A 20836-nucleotide genomic window follows, 5' to 3' on the forward strand; every position below is an offset into this window, starting at 1 on the left:
CTACAGAAATATATTTTCCAGACCTCCCACAGACCTTGGCTTGATGTTCTGCAAATACGCGTTTTTATTATTGTTTTTAAATTATGATGAACATCATATTACTGTGTGCTGTATATTTAACAATCAAACTATAACAAAGTATTGCAATTATGACACTCGCATCGTAAAGTCGAAAGTCCTTTAAGGGTTTTAAAATAAATCTTTAAATGAGCCTGGAAAGGGAAGATATTGGCTATATCCTTTCGGTCCATTTGTTTGTGTAAAACTTGCCTAAAAGCGGGAGAGATTTAACACAGAAATGTGACTTTTATTTTCTCGTGAGAATCAAATATAAACATTAGTCTCGGGTTTAGCGCCTCGTTCTAAAAGCAGTGACGTCAGCTCCAGCGTTCCATAAATTCGGCCGCGCGAAGCCATTTCCTCAGTTGATATTGAACTCGCGAGAGAAGTGGTCGTCTATTGCATATCGACAGACCTCCAGAGATTTTACAGCACAGTTGAATCTTTAAACTTGTTTTTTTTGAAAATTTTCCACTTATGGATTCTTCGGCAAACACACCTCCGATCGCCGGACCAGCTTCAACGTCAGTTGGAGGAATTACAGGTATTTGAAGTAGTATATTACACCTTTAAATCATTTGATTCTTTTGCTCGATATAATTTAGGCCTAACGTTAATTGGGTCATTCCCACTCTTCGGTGCCATTTCAGGGTAGTAACTGTGTCCGATAAATTGTTATTTTTTCCAAGATTTCATCATTTGAGTTGAAGTACTTATTGAACTAGAAAAATATAGTCTTCCAGCTCAGGATTTTACGGTTTAGAGAAGCTGAAATGGCGTATGAAAGTATGATCGGTAACTAATATTGTGTAAATGTTTTTTAATGTCTTTATATTATGAATGTTCCATAATGTACAGATAACCACATTGTGCATCTGTTTACAGTTTTGACAGAAATTCAGGACATCGAGCCCGTTCCAGGGCCATCAATGACCGAAGGACCGTTGACTGAATTTGCTTCAACGATGTCAGTTGAGCCATCGAATGTCTCAGGTACGTTTGGAACAGATTTTTTTTCCCTCCATGTTGTAGAAAAGTGATTTAATTACCTGCCTTGAGCCAAATGTGGACTCTGCATATTTTGTAGTGGGGCTGGATGAAATGACCATCAATATTATATAATTCTGATCTAGATATAAACAATTTTTAAAAACCTTAGAAAAACTGCCAAAAATGCTCACAAAGGAAAAAGTTAAAACCTCTTCCTTTATTGCTCTGTATTATTTTAGAAATAAAACCAGTACAAATATTTGTTCACCTTTTTTTGAATCCGTGTACAAACAAGAATCAGAATCAGTTTTGTTGCCAAGTGTGCTTGACAAGCACAAGGAAATTGTTTTGGCTAACGTACCGAAGCTTTCAGTGTACATAAAGTGACAACACAAATTAAACATGAGAAAAAAAGTCAAACATTAAACCGATGCAGTTAGTCAAAAAATTCTATATGAAGAAACATTCATTTAACATAGATAAACCATTAAACAAAGATAAAACCCTCAGATTTGGCCGGTTATTCCAATGGATTGAAATAAAAACACTGCTTCAGACAGGATAAAGGTATGAGCAACAACCAATAGCCTATATAAATTATTAAGATTAAATAGAAATAAAGGCAATGTCTATTTGCATTTACAGTAAGCTAACAGCAACAGAAGTATTCATTATTTAAGTGCAAATAGAGTGGTAATAGAAAATGGATGTTATTTACACTAATAGTTAGTATAATTTAGATGCATCAAGATACTGTATGGGTATATTTACACTAAAGACTTGTTATTTCTTATTTTACAAAGAGTACAATATACTTTATCTGCCTAATTATCAAATTAAATGTGCTATTCGCTTATGTTAAGATGCCGGACCACATACTATAGTGTAATTTACAGTAGTGCCAATGCTGTTGTGCATGAGAGGACATACATTACGTGCAACAGTTTTAGTGTATGTCATTCATTGTACATGTACACAAAATATCTATAAGTACAATAGTTCAAATTAAATCTGAAAAAAAAAAAACACACAGTCGGACATTTTAAAACAGAAATCAAATGATGATTATTTTTCGTGCCTGCATTCTGGAGAACGGTTTTCATCTTTTGAAGTTGTCTGCACATTAAACTAGTGTAAGTGGGCGCACAAAAAATGTAGAAAAATACATTTCACAATCTGGAGAATATTGCAGTAAAGAGAAATCAACTATTTTGATTCATAAAATGTATTTCTGGCTAGTTAAGTTTAAAGTCTTACAAAATTATATTTTTTATTAAAACAATAAATAATTATTTCACTGCCCTTGAGCTATAACCAACCAATGCTGGCTGCAGTCTACTGTATCAAAATATTGGAAATGTGTTTAGAAGTCAAATCGCTGTCACTGAAAAAAATATATCAATTTTATTTTAATAATAAATTATTGTCCAGCACTAATTTGTGGAGTAAAGTTTAATTTTTAACTGTAAAAAAGACTGAAGTTTTGCAATGTCTTTCTGAGAGAAGCTGCAACGGCTCAAAAGGTATGATGTCTTAAACATGTATACAGCTTTAGTAAAAAATACAATTAAGTTATTTTAAAGTGTTTATATTAATGTTATACAAGCATAACTTTATATTAATTATATTATATAAGAATGTATTATAAAATGTACAGATAATCATCCTCCCAACTCTGCACCAGGTTTGACAAGAAATGAGGAGACTGAGCCGGTTCCAGGCCCATCAGAGCTGCAGCCCACTCAGGCTGAATCAGATTCAAGGCCAATCCATCGATCACCTGGATTAGGTACATCTGAAACATTGACTTTTTTTATTTTTATTGGTGTCTTTTAACAGTATTTTGATTCTATTTTCTTCCAGAGCCATTTGTGCAATCTGCATAGCTTGTGAAGTACAAAGCAAAGTGGATTGTGTTTTTAGATGGTTTTAAATAATAGCTGATGATTTCTGTAACGATTAAAACACTCAACACGTACGTTATTTACAAAGTAAATAAACACAAAGGCACCCAAATAAAGAATAATTCTCTTTTACATCTCTTACATTACTTATTCTGTTTGTTCAGGCATAACATGAATCTTAAATGAACATGTCTTTTATCTTTCAGTGACGGACAAGTATGATATGGGGAGAGAGCTGGGACGAGGACGCTTTGGCATCGTCAAAATAGGAGTGCGAAAGTCCGATCAGCAGAAGGTAAACCTCTTCTACACTATAGGGCTGTAACGATACACGATATAAAATCGAAATCGCGACACTCAGATCTACGATCCTGTGTCGCGGTGTAATAAGGAAGAATCGCGACACACCCACCCCGTGATACCTTTCCAATAACGTCACGCGTGCCTGCAAAAGTTGAGCTAATTAACACTTTTTTTCGTTCGACATTACAAGCACTGCTCCGTTTAAGCCCTCGCAATATTAAGCCGGGAGAGCTCGCACGGAGCTCTTAGTAAGGGGCCGTCTGAATGTGTCAAGAATATCAAAAACAAAACCAACTTAACCCCGCTTGACAACCGACAACGCCAGAAACATTGCCAATGCTGTCAAAGCAGCCGGATTTTCAGCGCATATACGATGATTTGCTCACACTGTTAATGTGGCTGCGCAGAGAGGGATGGGCGTTCACCAGATGTTAGGTAACAGCCAAACTTTTCTGTAACCGTGCAGTGCGCTTTCTGTTTGAACCTTTGGGAGTGCTGACTGACAGGTGCGTGAGGTCAGAAAACACGACGAAGCTTTCAGTTAAAATAAACACAGTTTCTATAGTTATAGCCTACTTTATTTAGAGATAAAGGTATATGGCTCTGCATATAATCACTCTATCTTGCTGGAGTTTATAGCCGTTTCGCTTTACTTCAAGACGCATTAACACCGCTCTCTAATCGTTGTTTTAAGTTATCCAGAGCTGTATGAATATACAAATCTTGAATATCACAATAGTATTAAATATTACAATTGTAACAACACAGACAGCAACACTTTTGCACAATCGATACCCAGCTGATTCAGTCGTTTATAAGAGGACCGAGCCTCTTCTTTTTTCCTTGTCAACATAAAGGCAGTGAGGTGCGCCTTGTTTTCGGCCACTTGTTTAACTGCAAGGCATACTTAATTTGCGGGATGATAACGTATAACCCGTGCCTACAGACACATTTGCTAAAGAAGCAAAATGGAAGAAGAATATTGCTGTTTGATACAGACCTGTTGATACTAAACCAGCGCTTATGTTGACCTGGATCTGCGTAATAAACGCAACAAATAGGCTTTACTTTTTATTTTACAGCTTAAAGCATGTACGCAGATTAATGCAATATCATATTTAAACAAACTGTTTACAAAAAGTCAACATATGCGCGCGTGTTGTTGTCTTTTCATCAGGCAGCGCGCGCACTTGAACCGCGAGGGAGAGAGAGGAAACCAGGCTATATCAGGACATAATCTTTAAAATAAGGATTTCTATTAAAATGTAAAAGGTTTTATGATTATAATAATAACAGCGGGGCATTAAATAAATGCATATTTTCCGTGGAGCAAGCAATTTGAGAAAGTCTGTGATTTTTATTTGACGGAAGAAATAAACATATGATTGAAAAAAAAAGCCTATGCCGGTTATTAAAAAGAATCAGTCAGTATTTTCGTTTTGTAAAATAAATAAATTATTTAAGTGAAAATAATTTAAAGCAGTCCTATTTATTTTATTCATTTTATGTAGATTATTCTGCTCTTCTGTGCTAAACACTGCAGGTGCGTGAAGATGCTCTGTTGTTCTGTTCCGCTATTAATATATAAAAATAAATCAGTATTTTAAAATGCAATATTTAATGTGTCATACACAAAATAGACACGTCAATTTGTTTAATATAAAATTAATAGTAATCTGACCAGTTAACCGTTAATAACCGATTAATGAGCGGCGGTTGTCAGTTAGCAAAATTAACGAAATGAGCATCCCTAGCTTTTTAATTGACTTTTTCTATGCAAGAGAACTTGATTGATTGAAAAATAATTTTCAACATGCTTGAACCATCTAAACAATGGAGTTTAGTTTGATTTTTCAACAGTATTTTGTTACAAAGAAAACAGAAGTGATATAGCTTTGGCTATTTATTTATTTTATATATGGGTATTTATATTGTTAATAATTTGCATAGTTAATATTGTTCTTTGATGTTTAGTTTATAAAGATTTTTCAAATGTTATTTAATTAAAAATAGTTTTAAAAATCTTTTTTTTTTTCCCACCCCACACGAAAAAAATTAAATAAAAAATCGTGATACGAATCGAATCGTGGGTTTGGTGTATCGTTACAGCCCTATTCTACACTTCTCTGTTTTCTTTTTTCAGTACAGTGACTGCAGATCAAAATAGACCTGTGCTCACAATAAAAGAACGAATGTTTTTGCAAGAAGCTAACTTATGTTCACCATCTTTTCATCCACAGGTTGCCATCAAATTCATCAAAAGGGCTAAAAAGCCAAAGGACTGTAAGACAAACGTAAGACTGAAAACAATGCATATTAGTATATGACTCTGAATACAAATTATATTGAAATAAGATTATAAGGCTTTCAATTATATTTTTTCCCCAGCCTGGCGATCGCAGAGGACCCCCCAAAGAAGTGATGCTATTGAATATGCTCATGGCACCTCCAAGCACCTACACTGTGCGCCTCTTTGAGTGGTTTCAGGAGGAAACGCACTTTCATCTGGTCATGGAGTATCCAGAGCCCTGTGAACCAATAGGGCGTTTTCTTAGCCGCTGTGGACACTTGGAGGATAGTGTTGGCAAGAGTTTGATGGTGCAGGTTGTCCGGTGTGCTCAAGAGTTCATAAACCACAGGGTTTGCCATAATGACATGCACACTAGCAATGTTTTAATCAATACAGCTTTGATGCAAATCAAGCTTATTGACTTTGGAAAAGGACTACAAATCAGGGGTAAGTATTTCTTTGCTCTGTTTTTTTCACAGTTTATTGACAGACATCTACTGTAAGTAGACAAAAGCTTAAATGTCAGAGAGAGAGACTAGCAAACCTCTAGTTCACAAACTAATGCAATTAAGAGTTTAGCTTTCTCTTGAGTGTGCTTTACTGCTGTTTACTAACCTCAAAACTGTTTTTCTTACAGAATCATTAAGTCATCCACACCCGAAACAAACAACATGCTTACCACATGCTCTTGAAACCACCGTGAAATCTGTGGGTAAACTTTTGGAATACATAGCAATCCGTGTCTGCATACCTGAAGGTGAGATAATGACACTAACAACCCCATGACAATAACATTCAGTACATACAGCAAGTTCTCTGTATATTGCATCTATAAAACTACAACATATCTGTATATAAGGCTTGCCTTACGTTTGATTAACTGTATTTTAGAAGCTGTTTTTATACATGTGAACTGTGTGTGGCCTTGACTAACCAACTTTGTTTCTAAAATGCATCCAGAACTGAAGAAATGTATTGCTGCTTGCCAAAGTGAGAAGCAACCCAGTCTGGAACACATTTTAAGCACTGAATGGCTTAGAAGTGTTTCAGACATTTAAAGCAATAGTTCACTCAAATGTAAATTCTGTCTTTAATTACTCACCCTCATGCCATTCCAAACCCCTAAGACCTTTGTTTAGAGCACATGCTCACAAGCACAGTGCACTGTATACCCCGAATGCAACCTGGAAAAATGTGAATGTGAGTAATTAATGACAGAATAGTCCAGTGAACTGATTAAAAATGCAGTACCAGCCCCAGAGCATCTACCAGTTTCAGCACTAACCCCAGGAATGCCAGCCAGTGACTCCTCCAGCCCCAGAGCAACCCCTAGTGACGGCTCCATCCCCAGAGCACCCGCCAGTGACGGCTCCTTCCCCAGAGCACCCGCCAGTGTTGGCACAAACTTTAAATAAAGAAAAAAAAGACATCTTGCAAGTGCATTTTATGTCTTCAAGCTTAATCTTCTAATATTTCTGAACATTCAACAACATTTTTCAAAAAAGTAAAAATTCAATCAAGTTATCTATGAAAACAGCGTTTGAATTTGCATTTATGTCTTGAAAATATTAACTTCCACGTTTTATCTTTGTGAAGTTACAGGTCAAAGTACCCATCAGATCATTTATTTTACCCTGTTAAAAATGAACACTTTCGGACCAGATGGAATTTTAGCTGTGTACACCTATGATCTAAATGCAAATGAGCTGATTCTCTCTGCCCACTCCTGAGGGTTGTTGCTTCAGAACAAAAGCAAGCTTTAGATGTCAGATGAGCACAGACAGAGACTGAAGCAGAGAGCCACAGTCACAAATTACAAAGTTAAGGCCAAAGCAGGAAGTTTCCAAATGGTTATTTGATGTAGTTGTGGAGTTTATTTGGCCTTCCTGCAATGATGAATGAGCCACACAAAAATGCTGTTTCAATCAATGTTTGAAGTACACACAAGCACGCACACTCAGAGGTTTAACATGCTGTTTTTTGTTTTTTCTAATTGCAGCAAATGGGACAGGATGTACACCAAACAGGTACATGTATTCTGCTGTATAGAATTTCATTATAGCTAACCCTACTAACAAGCCTGTGCTGGCCCTTAATAGAGAAGGTGCTTGTTGAAGAGATGCATGCATGCTGATTTAACATGTACACCGACACCACCCCTAAAACCTCAACTCCCAGTGAGGAGGAAGTGCAGCAAAAGGAATCTGGAGCTCCATTTGGCTCTGGAGTGAATTGTACTTGCCTTGATAGGCTCACATAGGACTAGCATCTTTTTCTCTGAATGACCAAGCTCATTGAGTACTAGACCTAGAGAGCATGCTCGAGTGACTTTCTTGCTTGTTGCAGGGGTGTTGTTTGTGTTTGAAACACCATTGTGTGAATTTGTTGTTTTTATTCTTCCCCATTTGTTACTATTGTTCTCTATTTAAGAGGGAACATACCCTTCATACTGTTTTACAACAAAATGTACTCAAAACATCTTGTATCACTAGTTTTATCTAATCCATTGAGCTAGGCTATATCTCTACTGCTGTTTTGCTCTCTGTAAATTTTTGTTTCACCCTCTATACGTCACTTGTCTGGCTACCTTTGATTGCAGGTTAAGAATTGGCTGAGGATGAAGCAAGTCCAGCTCTGGTAGATAAGACACCTCCCGGGCTGACACTCGCTTATCTGGGGTAAGTTTGCTGTGTAACGTTAATGTCAACACTAGTTCCACCTCAGAAAGACAGTGTGTGTAGGCCAGAGTCATAGCAAAGAACTAACACTGCCATAGAGAGAAATGTCCGGCATAAGCTACACTTTTAGCATTTAAACACTTTACACTTTTTTTTTTTTTTTTAGGTTTTTACAATTTGCATTTTGTAAATGGCGGATTGCCGTCTTAAAAGAGCCACAAAAATGCAAAAAAATGAACCGGTCTGTGTGTGAGTGCACAGTACCATTTCTAGGCATAGATCTCACCCCACCCAGCTGCAAGGCCCCAATAAATACCCATTGCACCAGCCCCAGTCCCGATCACCCACTAATTCCATTGCTTATTTTGTTAGGTAGAGCTTTTTACTGAAAAGCAAATTAAAAGATAAATAAATGAACAATTAAAACAGGAGTGCTCAACCTTGTTGCCGAAGATCCTTCCTGCAGAGTTAAGCCCTAGCCCAGATCAAACACACATGAACCAATTAAATAGGACCTGAACAGGTCCTGCACCTCTTGAGAATTGCAAGCAGGTGTGTTTGATATGGGTTGCTACTGAAATATGCAGGATGGTAGATCTCCAGGGCCCGATTTTTCAAAAAGTAATCCACTAGGATTTTGGATAAGGGATTGTATCAAATCTTGAAAATGGGTTTTTCAAAAGGAAAAACGGATTACATAATCGGATTAGATCACGTAATCCAATCCTGGTTTTGATCCGGATCAAACCTTTAGTTTGGGTTTTTCAGACCTTTTTTGTAAGATTCGGATCACTTTGATCCAAAAAACCTGGATTAAACTGATCCCATCAGAAGGGTGGATTTAGCGTGGATTTCATGCCCAAAATGTAATGAAAACTTTACAAAATTATTAAATAGTACTATTTTTGGATCATGCAGTTTTTTACGAGATGTACTATTTAATAATAAGGTTTTAATTTTATTTGTTCATCTGTCAGGCTATAGTGACTATAGGCTTTAACGTATTCAGCCCTTCAGTATAGGCCTACAGCAAAGTAGAAAGAGTTTGGCCTCATAAAATAATCCCCCAAACAGCTGTCAAAATTGACCAAAAACAATAATTTTTTTTCTGGTCACTAATTGAGATATATATATATATATATATATATATATATATATATTAGGGATGTAATGGTATTGTAAATACCGTCATACCACAATATTAATTTTTTTCGATATTACCGTAGTCGCATGACTCGGTAAAACTATAGGTCTTCTGTGAAAATTTGCTCAGGCAAATGAAGCGAACGGGAGGTACCGGAAACTACAATTCCCATCAGCCCAGGCTTGGCCATAATCCCTTGCGGTCTGTTGTCGCTACAGATTCAGTAATGCGGAAATGGAGTATGCTGCTAGAAGCGGGGATGAAAAAGAACTGGGTGTTGTCGCCGCGCGCGTACTGAATAGTGGTGTTGTCGCGCGAGTTCTTATCAGCTGTGTTGTCGCGCGCGTACTGTAAAGCGGGTACGGAGGGTATGTCGCGTCGCGGGGGCACTTTTGATCATTTTGGAAGGGAACTTTCTATCCAAGACTAAAAAGGGCATGTGCACTGCACAGGTTGAGCCTTGAGTGTGCACGTGCCTGCAAGTTGGGGAATAGGACTAATAATCAGTCATGGGGACTGCAGAAACACAGCACACTGTTCAGATTGATGCAGACATGAGATCTCTATCTCACTCATGGTTTGTCCTCTCAAGTGGGGGAAAGACAATGCACAACGTTACCCACTGCTGTCAACCTGGGCCAAGTCATATCTCTCTGTCCCAGAAACCTCAGTCCCAAATGAGAGGGTTTTTTTCTGTTGTAGGGGACATTGTAAATACCCAGAGATACCAGCTTTTACCAGATTATGGTTGTATGATAATTTTCCTTAAAACCCATCTCTATCTAAGTGAGTGAGTGATTAAATGTTGAATGTGATGAGTTTTCAACACTACTAAATTGAAACTTAATTTTTTTTACATGGTTTAATATTTTTTTGTTATTAAAATTGAAGTTCCTGTTTCAAAGCTTACAGATAGATGGCTAATTTGTATGTCATTGACACTTTTGGCACTTTTTTGGAGTATTTTCATAAGTTTTGTTTTTTCCTGTAAATGATTCAATAAATACCGTACCGTGACATTCATACCGAGGTATTACCGTACCGTGAAATTCTGATACCGTTACATCCCTAATATATATATATATTCATCACAATGGAAAATATTTTTCTTTTTAGTATATTTATTAGTGATGCATGTAATGATTACAGAATAACCAAAAAAAAAAAAAATTGCAAAGAATGACAATCCCTGATTTTAGAAATCTCTTTCAACAATTGCAAAAAGAGACTGAAAGGGCAGAAGCACAGCTTCATCTGGCAGAGGAACAACTGACTTTGACCAAACTGCACCAAACCAAGGCAAGCTGGCCTCTCCACATCAGATGAGGAAGTGTGAAATTATTGTGGAGTTTTTGACATTAAGTCTTTTTTTTATTTACATCTATATTTGAAACTTATTATAAATATCCTCAATGTACAGTGTTGTAGGTCTCAGATGAGCGAACTGCTGGAAGAGGATGGGGTGGGGTTTTTCTTGTTTTTATTATTATAATTTTATTATTTATTAAATTTTCTTAGTTTTCATTTCAAATAAAAATAAAGTTATATTGACCCCACACTGGCTATTATATTTGTTGCTCTGTACACAGGCCTATCTATCTATCTACATTGTGATTGAGCATTAGTAATCCAGATTTAGTAATCCTGAAAAGTTTCTATCTGGATCAGATTGATCCAATCCGATGTTGCTTTGAAAAACTGGCTCAAAAAGTAAGCCGGATCATGTGATCACAGATCGAAAAAACAGGATTACTATATCAGGATCAACTTGATCCGGATTAACCCTTTTGAAAAAACGGGCCCAGGGGCCTGTTTTTTATACTTGGACTAAGCTGGATTTGGATATAATCAATTGCGTCCATTCCATATCCGTTTTCAAACAAAAAAGGGAAAAGTAAGAAAATGATAGTTTTTTCATTTATTGTTTGCTTACAAAAAGCGAGATTTTGGCTTAATCATAATTTTTTGGTTTAGTGTAAGAAAACGGATAAACGACTTTAAAGTTCATTACTGTGCGTTCACACCGAATCTGTGTATGATAATAAACATGCATAATATTCGATAGTTTCTTTTTAAAAGGAATAATAATTTCTGCAGTCATGCATGTGTTTTGACAACTAATATGAAGGTGATTTGATGCTTCGCAAAAGTTGCAGACACCTTTACCGACATTAAAATGCTTTTTTGATGCAAAATTAATGTCATTTTTTTTGTTTTAAAATTTTATTTATAAGAGCAATTTTTGGGGGATAAAAGAGGGTTTAATACATTAGGGTGACATGGAAAATAAGTCACACAGCAAAATCCTCAGAGAAAAATGTACTCAGTTCAGAGAATATTTGGTCCCTCTCTCAATTGAGTAAAATTTGCTCAACAGCAGTTAAAGTTAATGAGACAATGAAGGGATTAATTAAGTAATGATTGAGCACTAATGATGAACACCAGCTGTTAATATACAGAAACAGAAGAGAAGCAGCAGCAGCTTTGCTCATTGCTTACATGTTTGACTATTTATTTGAAATGTTCACAAAAGTCCATATGAGCTTTTCATTATAATAATTAATGATGTATTTGAGAAAGTAGATGGGGGATAAGTAGGTGTTTGTTTGCGGATGATGGAGCTTTTGGTTAAGGGGAAAAATATATATTATATTATGAGGAAAATGCAAGAGACATTATATAAGGTTGAAGAGTGGTCAATTAAATGGGGTTTCAAGTTATCAAAGGGCATAAGAGTACTACATGAAATATATGTAAGGGAAAGTTTAAATGGAAAAATACGGAGAGATGGTACTTTTTTTTTTTTTTTTTTTTTTTTTAAAAGAAGCATCGAAAGTCCAGATAATGACCAGAAATAGCAAATGTAATTCCAAATTTTAATATAGAAAAAATATATAAGGATTTCAAACAAATTATCAGTATACACAGGGGTAATGCTGGCAATAAGTTTAGCATTACAATGGATGAAAGATGCAGGAATTCTCAGTCCCAAAGCGCTAACAGGCATACAAGGCAAACAAAGCAGAATTAAAAAAAACAGTCAGAAAATAAAATAGAATAAAAAGACTGCAGTAAAATATGAAAGATTCAATACAACTGGATGATAAAATGACAAAAATAATCAATCTAAATTAAAAGCAGCGGTAAAAAGGGGAGTCTTAAGAAGTTTCTTAAAACAATCCAGAGAAACCACATTCCTGATGCTGGTGGGTAGGCCATTCCATAGCTTAGGCGCACTTTACAAAAAAAAGCACGACCACTATTAGTCTTCAGTTTACAGCGTGGCTGAAACAGCAAGATTGCAGATGAGAAACGAAGACTGCGGGTGGAAGTGGCCAGAGTTACTAGGTCACAAATGTAGTCAGGTGCTAGCCCATGCACTGCTTTGTATTTTTAAAACCAGAGTCTTAAAATCAATACGTGATTTAACAGGAAGCCAGTGAAGTTGCTGAAGTACAGAAGTGATATGATGGTGCGAGGAAGTGTGTGTTAAAACATGTACAGCAGAATTTTGAAAATACTGTAAACGTCTCAGAGAGCTTGCTGGTAGGCCCCCGAAGAGGGAGTTACAGAAGTCAAGACGTGATGTGATAAAGGCATGAATAAGCCTTTCCACATCAGGCCGTGATCAAAAAGGTCTAATCCGCGCAATGTTTGTCACGTTAGGTGTGATCAAAACAATAACAAAAACGGGAACCAAAAGATAACGGATTCAAGTTCTGATTTTAATATATTAAAGTTCAAAAACAGTGAATAAAAATCCAAAAATATTAAAGTGCAAAGTAACAAATAAACAACAAAACAAGAAACTAAAACAGATAAACATGAACAAGACTATAGCGAGAAACACGGTGAGATCAGAAACAACAACTAGGAAAAACAGACTTATAGGGTACAAGAAAGACAAACGGCGCAATGACGAACAGTGGTTGAATGACTGAATATATAGTCCTGGTAATCACGGAGAATGGAGACAGCTGTGGTAGTAAATCAATGTAAATGACAGACCGGGTGTGTGCACGAAAGAATGTATGGAAATGTAGTCTTTATGGGCGCTGTAGTTTCACTCAGTGTCCATTGAACTACAGCGCCCTCAGGTGGTCACTGACAGATGACAATGTTACGTAGGTGAAAGAAGGCTATTTTAGTCAAGTGTTTGAAATGTGAGTTAAAACTAAGCTGTGCATCAAAAAGCACCCCAAAGATTGTGCAACTGTGTAGAGGGCGACACTAAAAGATCACCAACAGACAGTTTAAGATTATTACACTGGTTAATACTGGTAGGAGTGCCAATTAATAGAACCTCTGTTTTAGAACTGTTTAATTTGAGGAAATTTTGATTCATCCAGGCTTTAACTTCAAGTTAACAGGCAGATAAAACTGACGTGGCAGAGGTGAGATCACCCAAATTCACAGAAATTAAGGAAATCACAGAAATTAAGGAATTTTTAGTTTGCTCAGATTGTAGTTCTGCTCTTAAGCATTGAAGCAAAACACTCAGACTGTAGGCAATATTTAGTTATTGAAATATTACAAGAGTTGTATAAATTAAAACGAGAGAGTAAAGGTAGTGTCCACGTGGGTGCCAGCTCATGTGGCATTAAAAGGAAATGAAGCAGCAGATAAAATGGCAAAGCAAGCTGGAAGATAATATAGGTATGGAAGTGACTTACAGTTGACTTGAATTGGAAGAAGTCAAGAAAGAAAGAGATAATGAGTTTACATTGAAATTTTTATTAAATCCTGAGGTATAGAGACAAAAGTACACTGCATTGTTTAGATTTTTAATTACACAGGACTGAATAATAAGATATGATTATTAGAATTATTTGAATGTAAATTTATTAAGTTTAAGGTAGGGATGGAGGGAGTTATTTTCTGATCCTGACATAGTGGGAGGAGAAGTCAGAAGAGCTGGAGAAGCAGCACTGGCGGATGTGAAGTCTCTCACTGAGTTAGGGGAAGGGATTATTATGGGAAAAGAGTAGATTCTGAATCAGGTTACAGGAAGGTGACGGTAATGTACAAGAACTTGTGGGATCCGCCAAACAAAAACGAAAGAAGAAGAAAAGTCCGTGGCTGTTTCTCAATAGAGTGGAGGAACTATGACGTCACTTTGTAGGCTAATTGGCTGCTTGCATAAAACTGGTTCCCTCGTGAAAATCCCTATAGAATTTTCCCATAGGCTTTTCAAAAAGTGCAAATAATATGCTCTGTGTTCAAACACTGTTCATTACATTTACACGTTTTGTCCAGCTGGATAATCCTCACACGAAAATACAACATTTAGCACTTTTTGGATTTTAAATTCAAACGCAAGAACTGAAAGCTAACATTAGGCTATAAACGGACTACAGTGCCCTCGGGGCGCTCGCTTGTGACGTCAGCACCACCCTGCTACAGACAACTTATCAAGCTTATTTTTAGAAAAAAATGTCCATGACAGAGTTATCTTTCTGTTTATTATATTATAATCCACGATAAATATTATAAACAAATAAATACGCAAAAACACAGACCTATGTGCCTTTTAGATCGTTTTTACATGGGAAATGCATTGTTTTGCTTTACGGTTCTAAAAGTTTTAAAATGGTGTGTATAAATCTGCCTACATAGTATTATCATAAGACATATTTAAATAAGTGTATCGCTCACGTGCACACAGCCTGCTTACCTTAACAGAGGACAGAAATGAGGCGTGAGGGACAAGTCTATCAAATGCCTGAGTGTAAAAATTGCAGTTAAATGTGAGTTAAATGTGTTCAGATGAAGAAAAACCAGACGATAAATCTATTTTTCACATTAAAATAACAGTTAACATGAATGTATTTTTACACATTTTATCACACATCCGGGAAGTTTCACGCATCCTCTGTACTTGTACACTTTTTGTATTTAAGCTGTCACCATTGAGGAGAACAGTAGCTGCTTTACTTGGACTCTGACTCGATATTTAATGTTAGTTTCTCTTTGTTTGCCAAATAGTGTATTGTATAAAGAGAGCAGTTGTGCTCTGGATAATTGACGCTGTGGTGGTTTAGTCACTGATCAAATCAGTAAAATTGGTTTTGACCTATTAAGTTTAAATAAGGTTGTATCACAAAAGGAGCACTGTGTTAAGAAAATGGAGCTCACCAATACTTTTATCAGATCATAAAACACATTGAACATCTAAAACACTTGAAACCCACAGACATAAGACACAGACGGTTTTTTTTTTTTTTCTCCCCACTGTGCATGCTGGGAACTATGTATAAATGTCGTATGATTGTCTTAACATGCACTGCAGCAAAAAAAAATAAAAAATCTCTAACCACTGTTGAGATAGATACGCTGATTATTGATGTCTGTGTCTCTAAAATGATTCAGATGCTCAATGTATTTTAATATAACACCACAGCTGAAATCCATTCTCTTGAAAAACACTGAATTTTCCTTCTTGCATGATAAACCATCATCTAAACGTAATTTCTTGAATTGCAACTCTTATCAATAGTTAGAATCAAAACAGGGTCAATCAACTTGATCACATGTGCTTTCTTTATACTTGTCATTGCAAGTAAAGAAAATTAACATTAGAAATCGAGTCCAAGTAAATCAACCACTTTTCTCCATGATGGTGACATTAGGTGAAAAAAAAACATGTTTTGTTTTGTAATATTTAAATAACTAAAACGGTTAATTCTCAATAAATCTTATATGGACTTTTGTGAACATCTGACAGAAATAAAGTCAATCAGGTAACCAATGAGCGAAGCTGCTGCTGCTTCTCTTCTGTTTCTGCTTATTAACAGCAGGTGTTCATCATCAGTGCTCAATCAACACTTAATTAACCCCATCATTGTCTCATTAACTTTAACTCTGCTGCTGAGTAAATTTTGCTCAATTTAGAGAGGGACCAAATGTTCTCTGAACTGAGGAAATTTTACTCTGAGGATTTTACTGTGTGTATAGTTTTATTTTTGCATGAAGAAAACTGTATACATACACATGTATATAATAAAGAAAACAGTATGGATTTGCATAGCTTTATTTACATGTATTTTAAGAGAATTTCCGCCTTATTCTGTTTATTCTGTAGTTAATTCAATAGTAACTAGCATCTATTTAGATATTAGTAAGCAGAAATTAGATACTAGTACATATTAAATAGATACTGATACCAATTCATTAGATACTAGTAACTATTACAGTTTTTCTCAGTGGCTTTGGTGCATTTCTCATAACACTATTTACATTTGCACAACAGTTAATGCATTTATCAAAACAATTATTCATTTGTGCACATCATAGCAGTTTATCACTCCTTCCAACAATTTACAAATGCTTTTGGACATGCACCAGTTGCTTTCATACAACTGTCTGCTGTTTTATAACATTATCATTTGCTCATGTCAGTCAAAATTAACTAAACTTGTGAATGCTGAATAGTCATTCCATATAATAATACTAATAGTCTAAAACTAAACTTTCACAACTGATGTACAGACCTGTGTGTGTTGTAGGTTCAGTTCCAATATGTACTGTGTAAGGTCCAGCCAGTTGGTCCAATGACGGTTTCCACTGGTGGATGAAGGTTCACTGCATGTTCGGTCTTTCCAGTGCACAATGTTGATTTATATTAAACTTAACTCATATCTGACTCCAATTTTAGTATGAGATGGTTTAGAATATTAATATGTTTATCCTCTTTTTATCTGACTCCAATTATAAAACATTGAGAAGGTTATTTTGTTTCCATTCACATTAATTTAGATTATGATTGAATATTCTCTTCGGTTCATCATTTTATGTTATTCTCGTTCATTGGGATTCCTATAACATCCTGAATCTTGTACCGGCCGAGTATACAATTTCTTAAGCACAAGCATGTCAGTCTTGGTCACTAAACAGTGGCGATTGACCGCTATTCTAAAAAGGCAGAACCCTACTTACTCAGATTAGGATATTTTTTATGCGGTCCCCATAGGTCTGCTACCTCCTAAATCAGACAGAGCTATTTAGTCATATAACGATCATTACTATAGAGTTAAGCAGACCAGTCGTACTTAAACTAGTAGTAACTTTGAATAATCACTATACTATCTAAATAGTCTTATAAGTTTATCGGGTGAAGGACTATCCCCTTAGATATCCTTTTACAGCCTAAGTATACATGAATAAATGCCAATTTGTTAGTCGGAGCTCTAGAGACATCGTATAGCGTGCCGCAATGCTCCGTCTACCGTGTCCTAGTCCGCTACTAACCTGAACAGGGGCTTGTGGTGCTATGAAATTACCACAATCTACTAAAGATAATAACACGAACTCTGTTTGAATCATTCAAAACATAACAATTTATTAGTCAGGTAAATGTATTTTGCCAATTCAATCAGTCAATTCATAAATGATCAATATAAAACATCAAATTATCAAAGATAAATCCAAGATGAAAAAGATGCATTCCTGACTTTGAAATATACATAACATGGGGCAGACCCCATGTTATGGGCTGATCTGGTTAGGCAGAATCGCCCTGGGTTTTTCTCAAACCTTACCTTAAATAATCCAAGAATTCCCTCAAGGAAGGGGGTGTGTGAATAACAAAAGGCATTCACACTTAGTGGAAAGTCACACCTTTCAAAGTGGTTCAAAAGATGCCTGAAGTTATATATTTATTGTTTTGATTATGTCTATTTCTGAGAGAATGAGACCATTGTACCAATCACACTGAGACATTTCAAATGATATCAAACATGATAGTTAAAGTCAGTTTGGTTAATCTAGAACATTCAAACATTGAAATGACCATATGTGCGAGTTGGGGGATGAAGCTGAGTTTCAGCATACTCAGATGCAAATGCAGCAGGAACTGGTTTTTTCCGCATTCCCCCCTGGTGGGTTGTGGAGTCCATTGGCCCTGTTTTCAGCTCATGTTTTGAATTGTCAAAGATATCAGAATATTTGCAATATTTCAACTCTTACAACTGCAATCTTGTTACAGTTTTTCTCAGTTGCTTTGGTTCATTTCTCACAACATTATTTACATTTGCACAAAAGTTAATGCATTTTTCAAAACAATTAGTCATTTGTGCACATCCTAGTAGCAGTTTCTCATTCTTTCCAACAAATTGCAAATGCCTTTTTACATGCATAAATTGCTTTCATACAACTATCTGCTGTTTTATATAACATCATTTGCTTATGTCATGTCAGTCAAAATTAACTAAACTTGAGAATGCTGAATAGTCATTCCATGTAAAACTAATAGTCCTCATTTCTTTACTTGAGTCATTACATACACAAATGTTGAACTAGTCAAAATCTGTCAAGCTAATTTTGTTAAAGAAATTAAAATCTTTATTTTCCTGAAAATGCCTTCTAAATTGAACAATTTAATGAATGATTTACAGACTTATGTATGTCGTAGGTTCAGTTCTGATATGTACTGCAATATTGTATGCAGTTGTGCACAGCTCTACCCTAAAAGAGTTTATGTTTGTTGTAAATATATGAAGGTAAATCATATAAATAAGGGTGTATTTATTCTTTTGCACAATGCTGTCAATAAATTAGAATTGTAAAGAGAAATTTCAGTGAAATGTGAAACGTTCATATTTAGTGTCTTGATACCTCACTAAATGCAGTGATGTCTAACTTTACTGTAGTTTTCAAATGGCTGTGCAAATAGTTTATAGTGCTGTCTTGAGCATTTTCAGGAAGTGTCACCAAAATCTGACTTTTTTGTAATGAAAAAATGTCCAGAGTAAACTGTTGTAATGAAAACATGACAAAGCCATTTGACTATCTTGTTCATAAACAATGGTGTCAGGACTTTTCATCTTGATGACACTCACACTTTCATTGACATCAATACTTGTTTTTGAGGAATGAGCTCTCCATTTTGAGCAAGTGGCATGCTTTTGCAGGTTATCAGCTAGGTTTTGTAGTTTGTTCTAATTGTTTTGAGAAATGCACTAACTGTTGTGTAGAAATCCACTAGTGTTGTGAGAAATGCATCAAAGCGACTGAGAAAGACTGTAAAGTTGTGCACAGCTCTCCCAAAGAAAGTTTATGTTTGTTGTAATTTATTCTTTTGCTCAATACTGTGAATTAATGAGAATTGCAAAGAGCAAATGCAGTAAAAATATGAAACATACATCAGTGTCTTGTACTCAGATACCTCACTAAATGCAGTGATGTCTAACTTTACTCTAGTTTTCAAATGGCTGTGCAAATAGTATATAGTGCTGTCTTGAGCATTTTCAGGAAGTGTCATCAAAATCAGACTTTTTTGCATTGAAAAAGATTTATAGAGTAAACTGTCATTATGAAAACATGACAAAGCCATTTGACTATCTTGTTCATAAACATTGGTGTCAGGACTTTTCATCTTGCTGACACTGACAGTTTCATTGACATCAATACTTGCTTTTGAGGAATGAGCTGTCCATTTTGAGCAAGTGGCATGCTTTTGCAGGTTATCAGCTAGGTTTTGCAGTTTGTACTAATTGTTTTGAGAAATGAATTAACTGTTGTGCAAATGTAAATAGTGCTGTGAGAAATGGACCAAAGCCACTGAGAAAAACTGTAAATAGATACTAGTCGTTATTCATTAGTACTATGATTTATTTATTTATTAGAATCTTACTATTACTAGTAACAATTCTTATTTTAGTCGGTTCTGCTTTTTTACTCATGTTATGACTAGTTCAAGTGGAAGAGTTGAGTTCAACTAGACAATAAAGTTCGTCGAGACAAACTTTGAGGCTGGCTTGACAAAGCCTGTTGGTAATAGTTCATTTAGTTTAAAACAGTTTAAAAACCTATGAAAATATAGATAGGTAGATAGATTAAATCATGGATTAGCATGTTATTTGGATGATCAAATTAGCATGTTTTTAGCATGGATCTAGTATGAATTAACATGTTGTTAACACGATTCTAACATGAATTAGCATATTTATTAGCATGATTCTAACATAAATTAGCATGATTCTAGCACGAGTTAGCATGCTTTTAGCATGGATCTAGTACAAGTTAGCATGTTTTAGCATGGATCTAGTACAAATTAGCATGTTGTTGGTTCCAGCATGGTTAGCATGATTCTAGCACAGGGATGGGCAAACTTGATCCTTGAGGGCCGGTGTCCCTGCAGAGTTTTGTTCCAACACTAGTCAAACACACCTGAACAATCTAATCAGTGTCTTCAAGATCACTTGAACTTTATAGGGAGGTCTGTTTGAATAGGGTTGGAGCTAAAGTGTGCAGGACACCAGCCCTCCAGGACCGAGATTGCCCACCCCTGTTTTAGCATGAATTAGCATGTAATTAGCACAATTCCAGTATGAATAAGCATGTTATAAGCATAATTCTAGCTTAAATTAGCATATTGTTAGCATGATTCTAGCATAAATTGGCATGTTATTTGCATAATGCATGACTTGGCATGTTATTAGCATGATTCCAGCATGAATTAACATGTCAT

General features: G+C 35.7%; 3 protein-coding genes across 14 annotated transcripts in view; 2 read left to right on the top strand and 1 right to left on the bottom strand.

The window, feature by feature from the left end:
- Window positions 1-20836, bottom strand: part of LOC141385583 (uncharacterized) — a 607868-nt gene that overhangs the window by 484778 nt on the left and 102254 nt on the right. The gene's annotated exons all lie outside the window — the stretch shown is intronic.
- The window catches only part of rufy3 (RUN and FYVE domain containing 3), an 881807-nt gene that overhangs the window by 186936 nt on the left and 674035 nt on the right, over window positions 1-20836 (top strand). The gene's annotated exons all lie outside the window — the stretch shown is intronic.
- The window catches only part of LOC137495620 (serine/threonine-protein kinase pim-2), a 34477-nt gene continuing 14064 nt past the window's right edge, over window positions 424-20836 (top strand). For 7 of the 8 annotated variants that reach the window (XR_015491585.1, XR_015491582.1, XR_015491581.1 and 4 more), the window contains exons 1-9: window positions 424-604; window positions 946-1053; window positions 2735-2839; window positions 3161-3249; window positions 5498-5551; window positions 5646-5994; window positions 6185-6304; window positions 7547-7574; window positions 8147-8225. Coding sequence is in view for 1 of the 8 variants with exons in the window: in XM_087254066.1 (XP_087110192.1) it covers window positions 538-604; window positions 946-1053; window positions 2735-2839; window positions 3161-3249; window positions 5498-5551; window positions 5646-5994; window positions 6185-6304; window positions 6508-6605 (990 nt within the window). In the remaining 7 variants the exon portion in view is untranslated. Of the gene's footprint in view, window positions 605-945; window positions 1054-2734; window positions 2840-3160; window positions 3250-5497; window positions 5552-5645; window positions 5995-6184; window positions 6305-6507; window positions 6977-7546; window positions 7575-8146; window positions 8226-20836 lie in introns of those variants that run through there. The other variant, XM_087254066.1, reaches the window with a different exon arrangement.

This window comes from Danio rerio, chromosome 5 (assembly GCF_052040795.2).
Source record: "Danio rerio strain M-AB ecotype USA chromosome 5, GRCz13ab, whole genome shotgun sequence".
Taxonomy (NCBI): domain Eukaryota; kingdom Metazoa; phylum Chordata; class Actinopteri; order Cypriniformes; family Danionidae; genus Danio; species Danio rerio.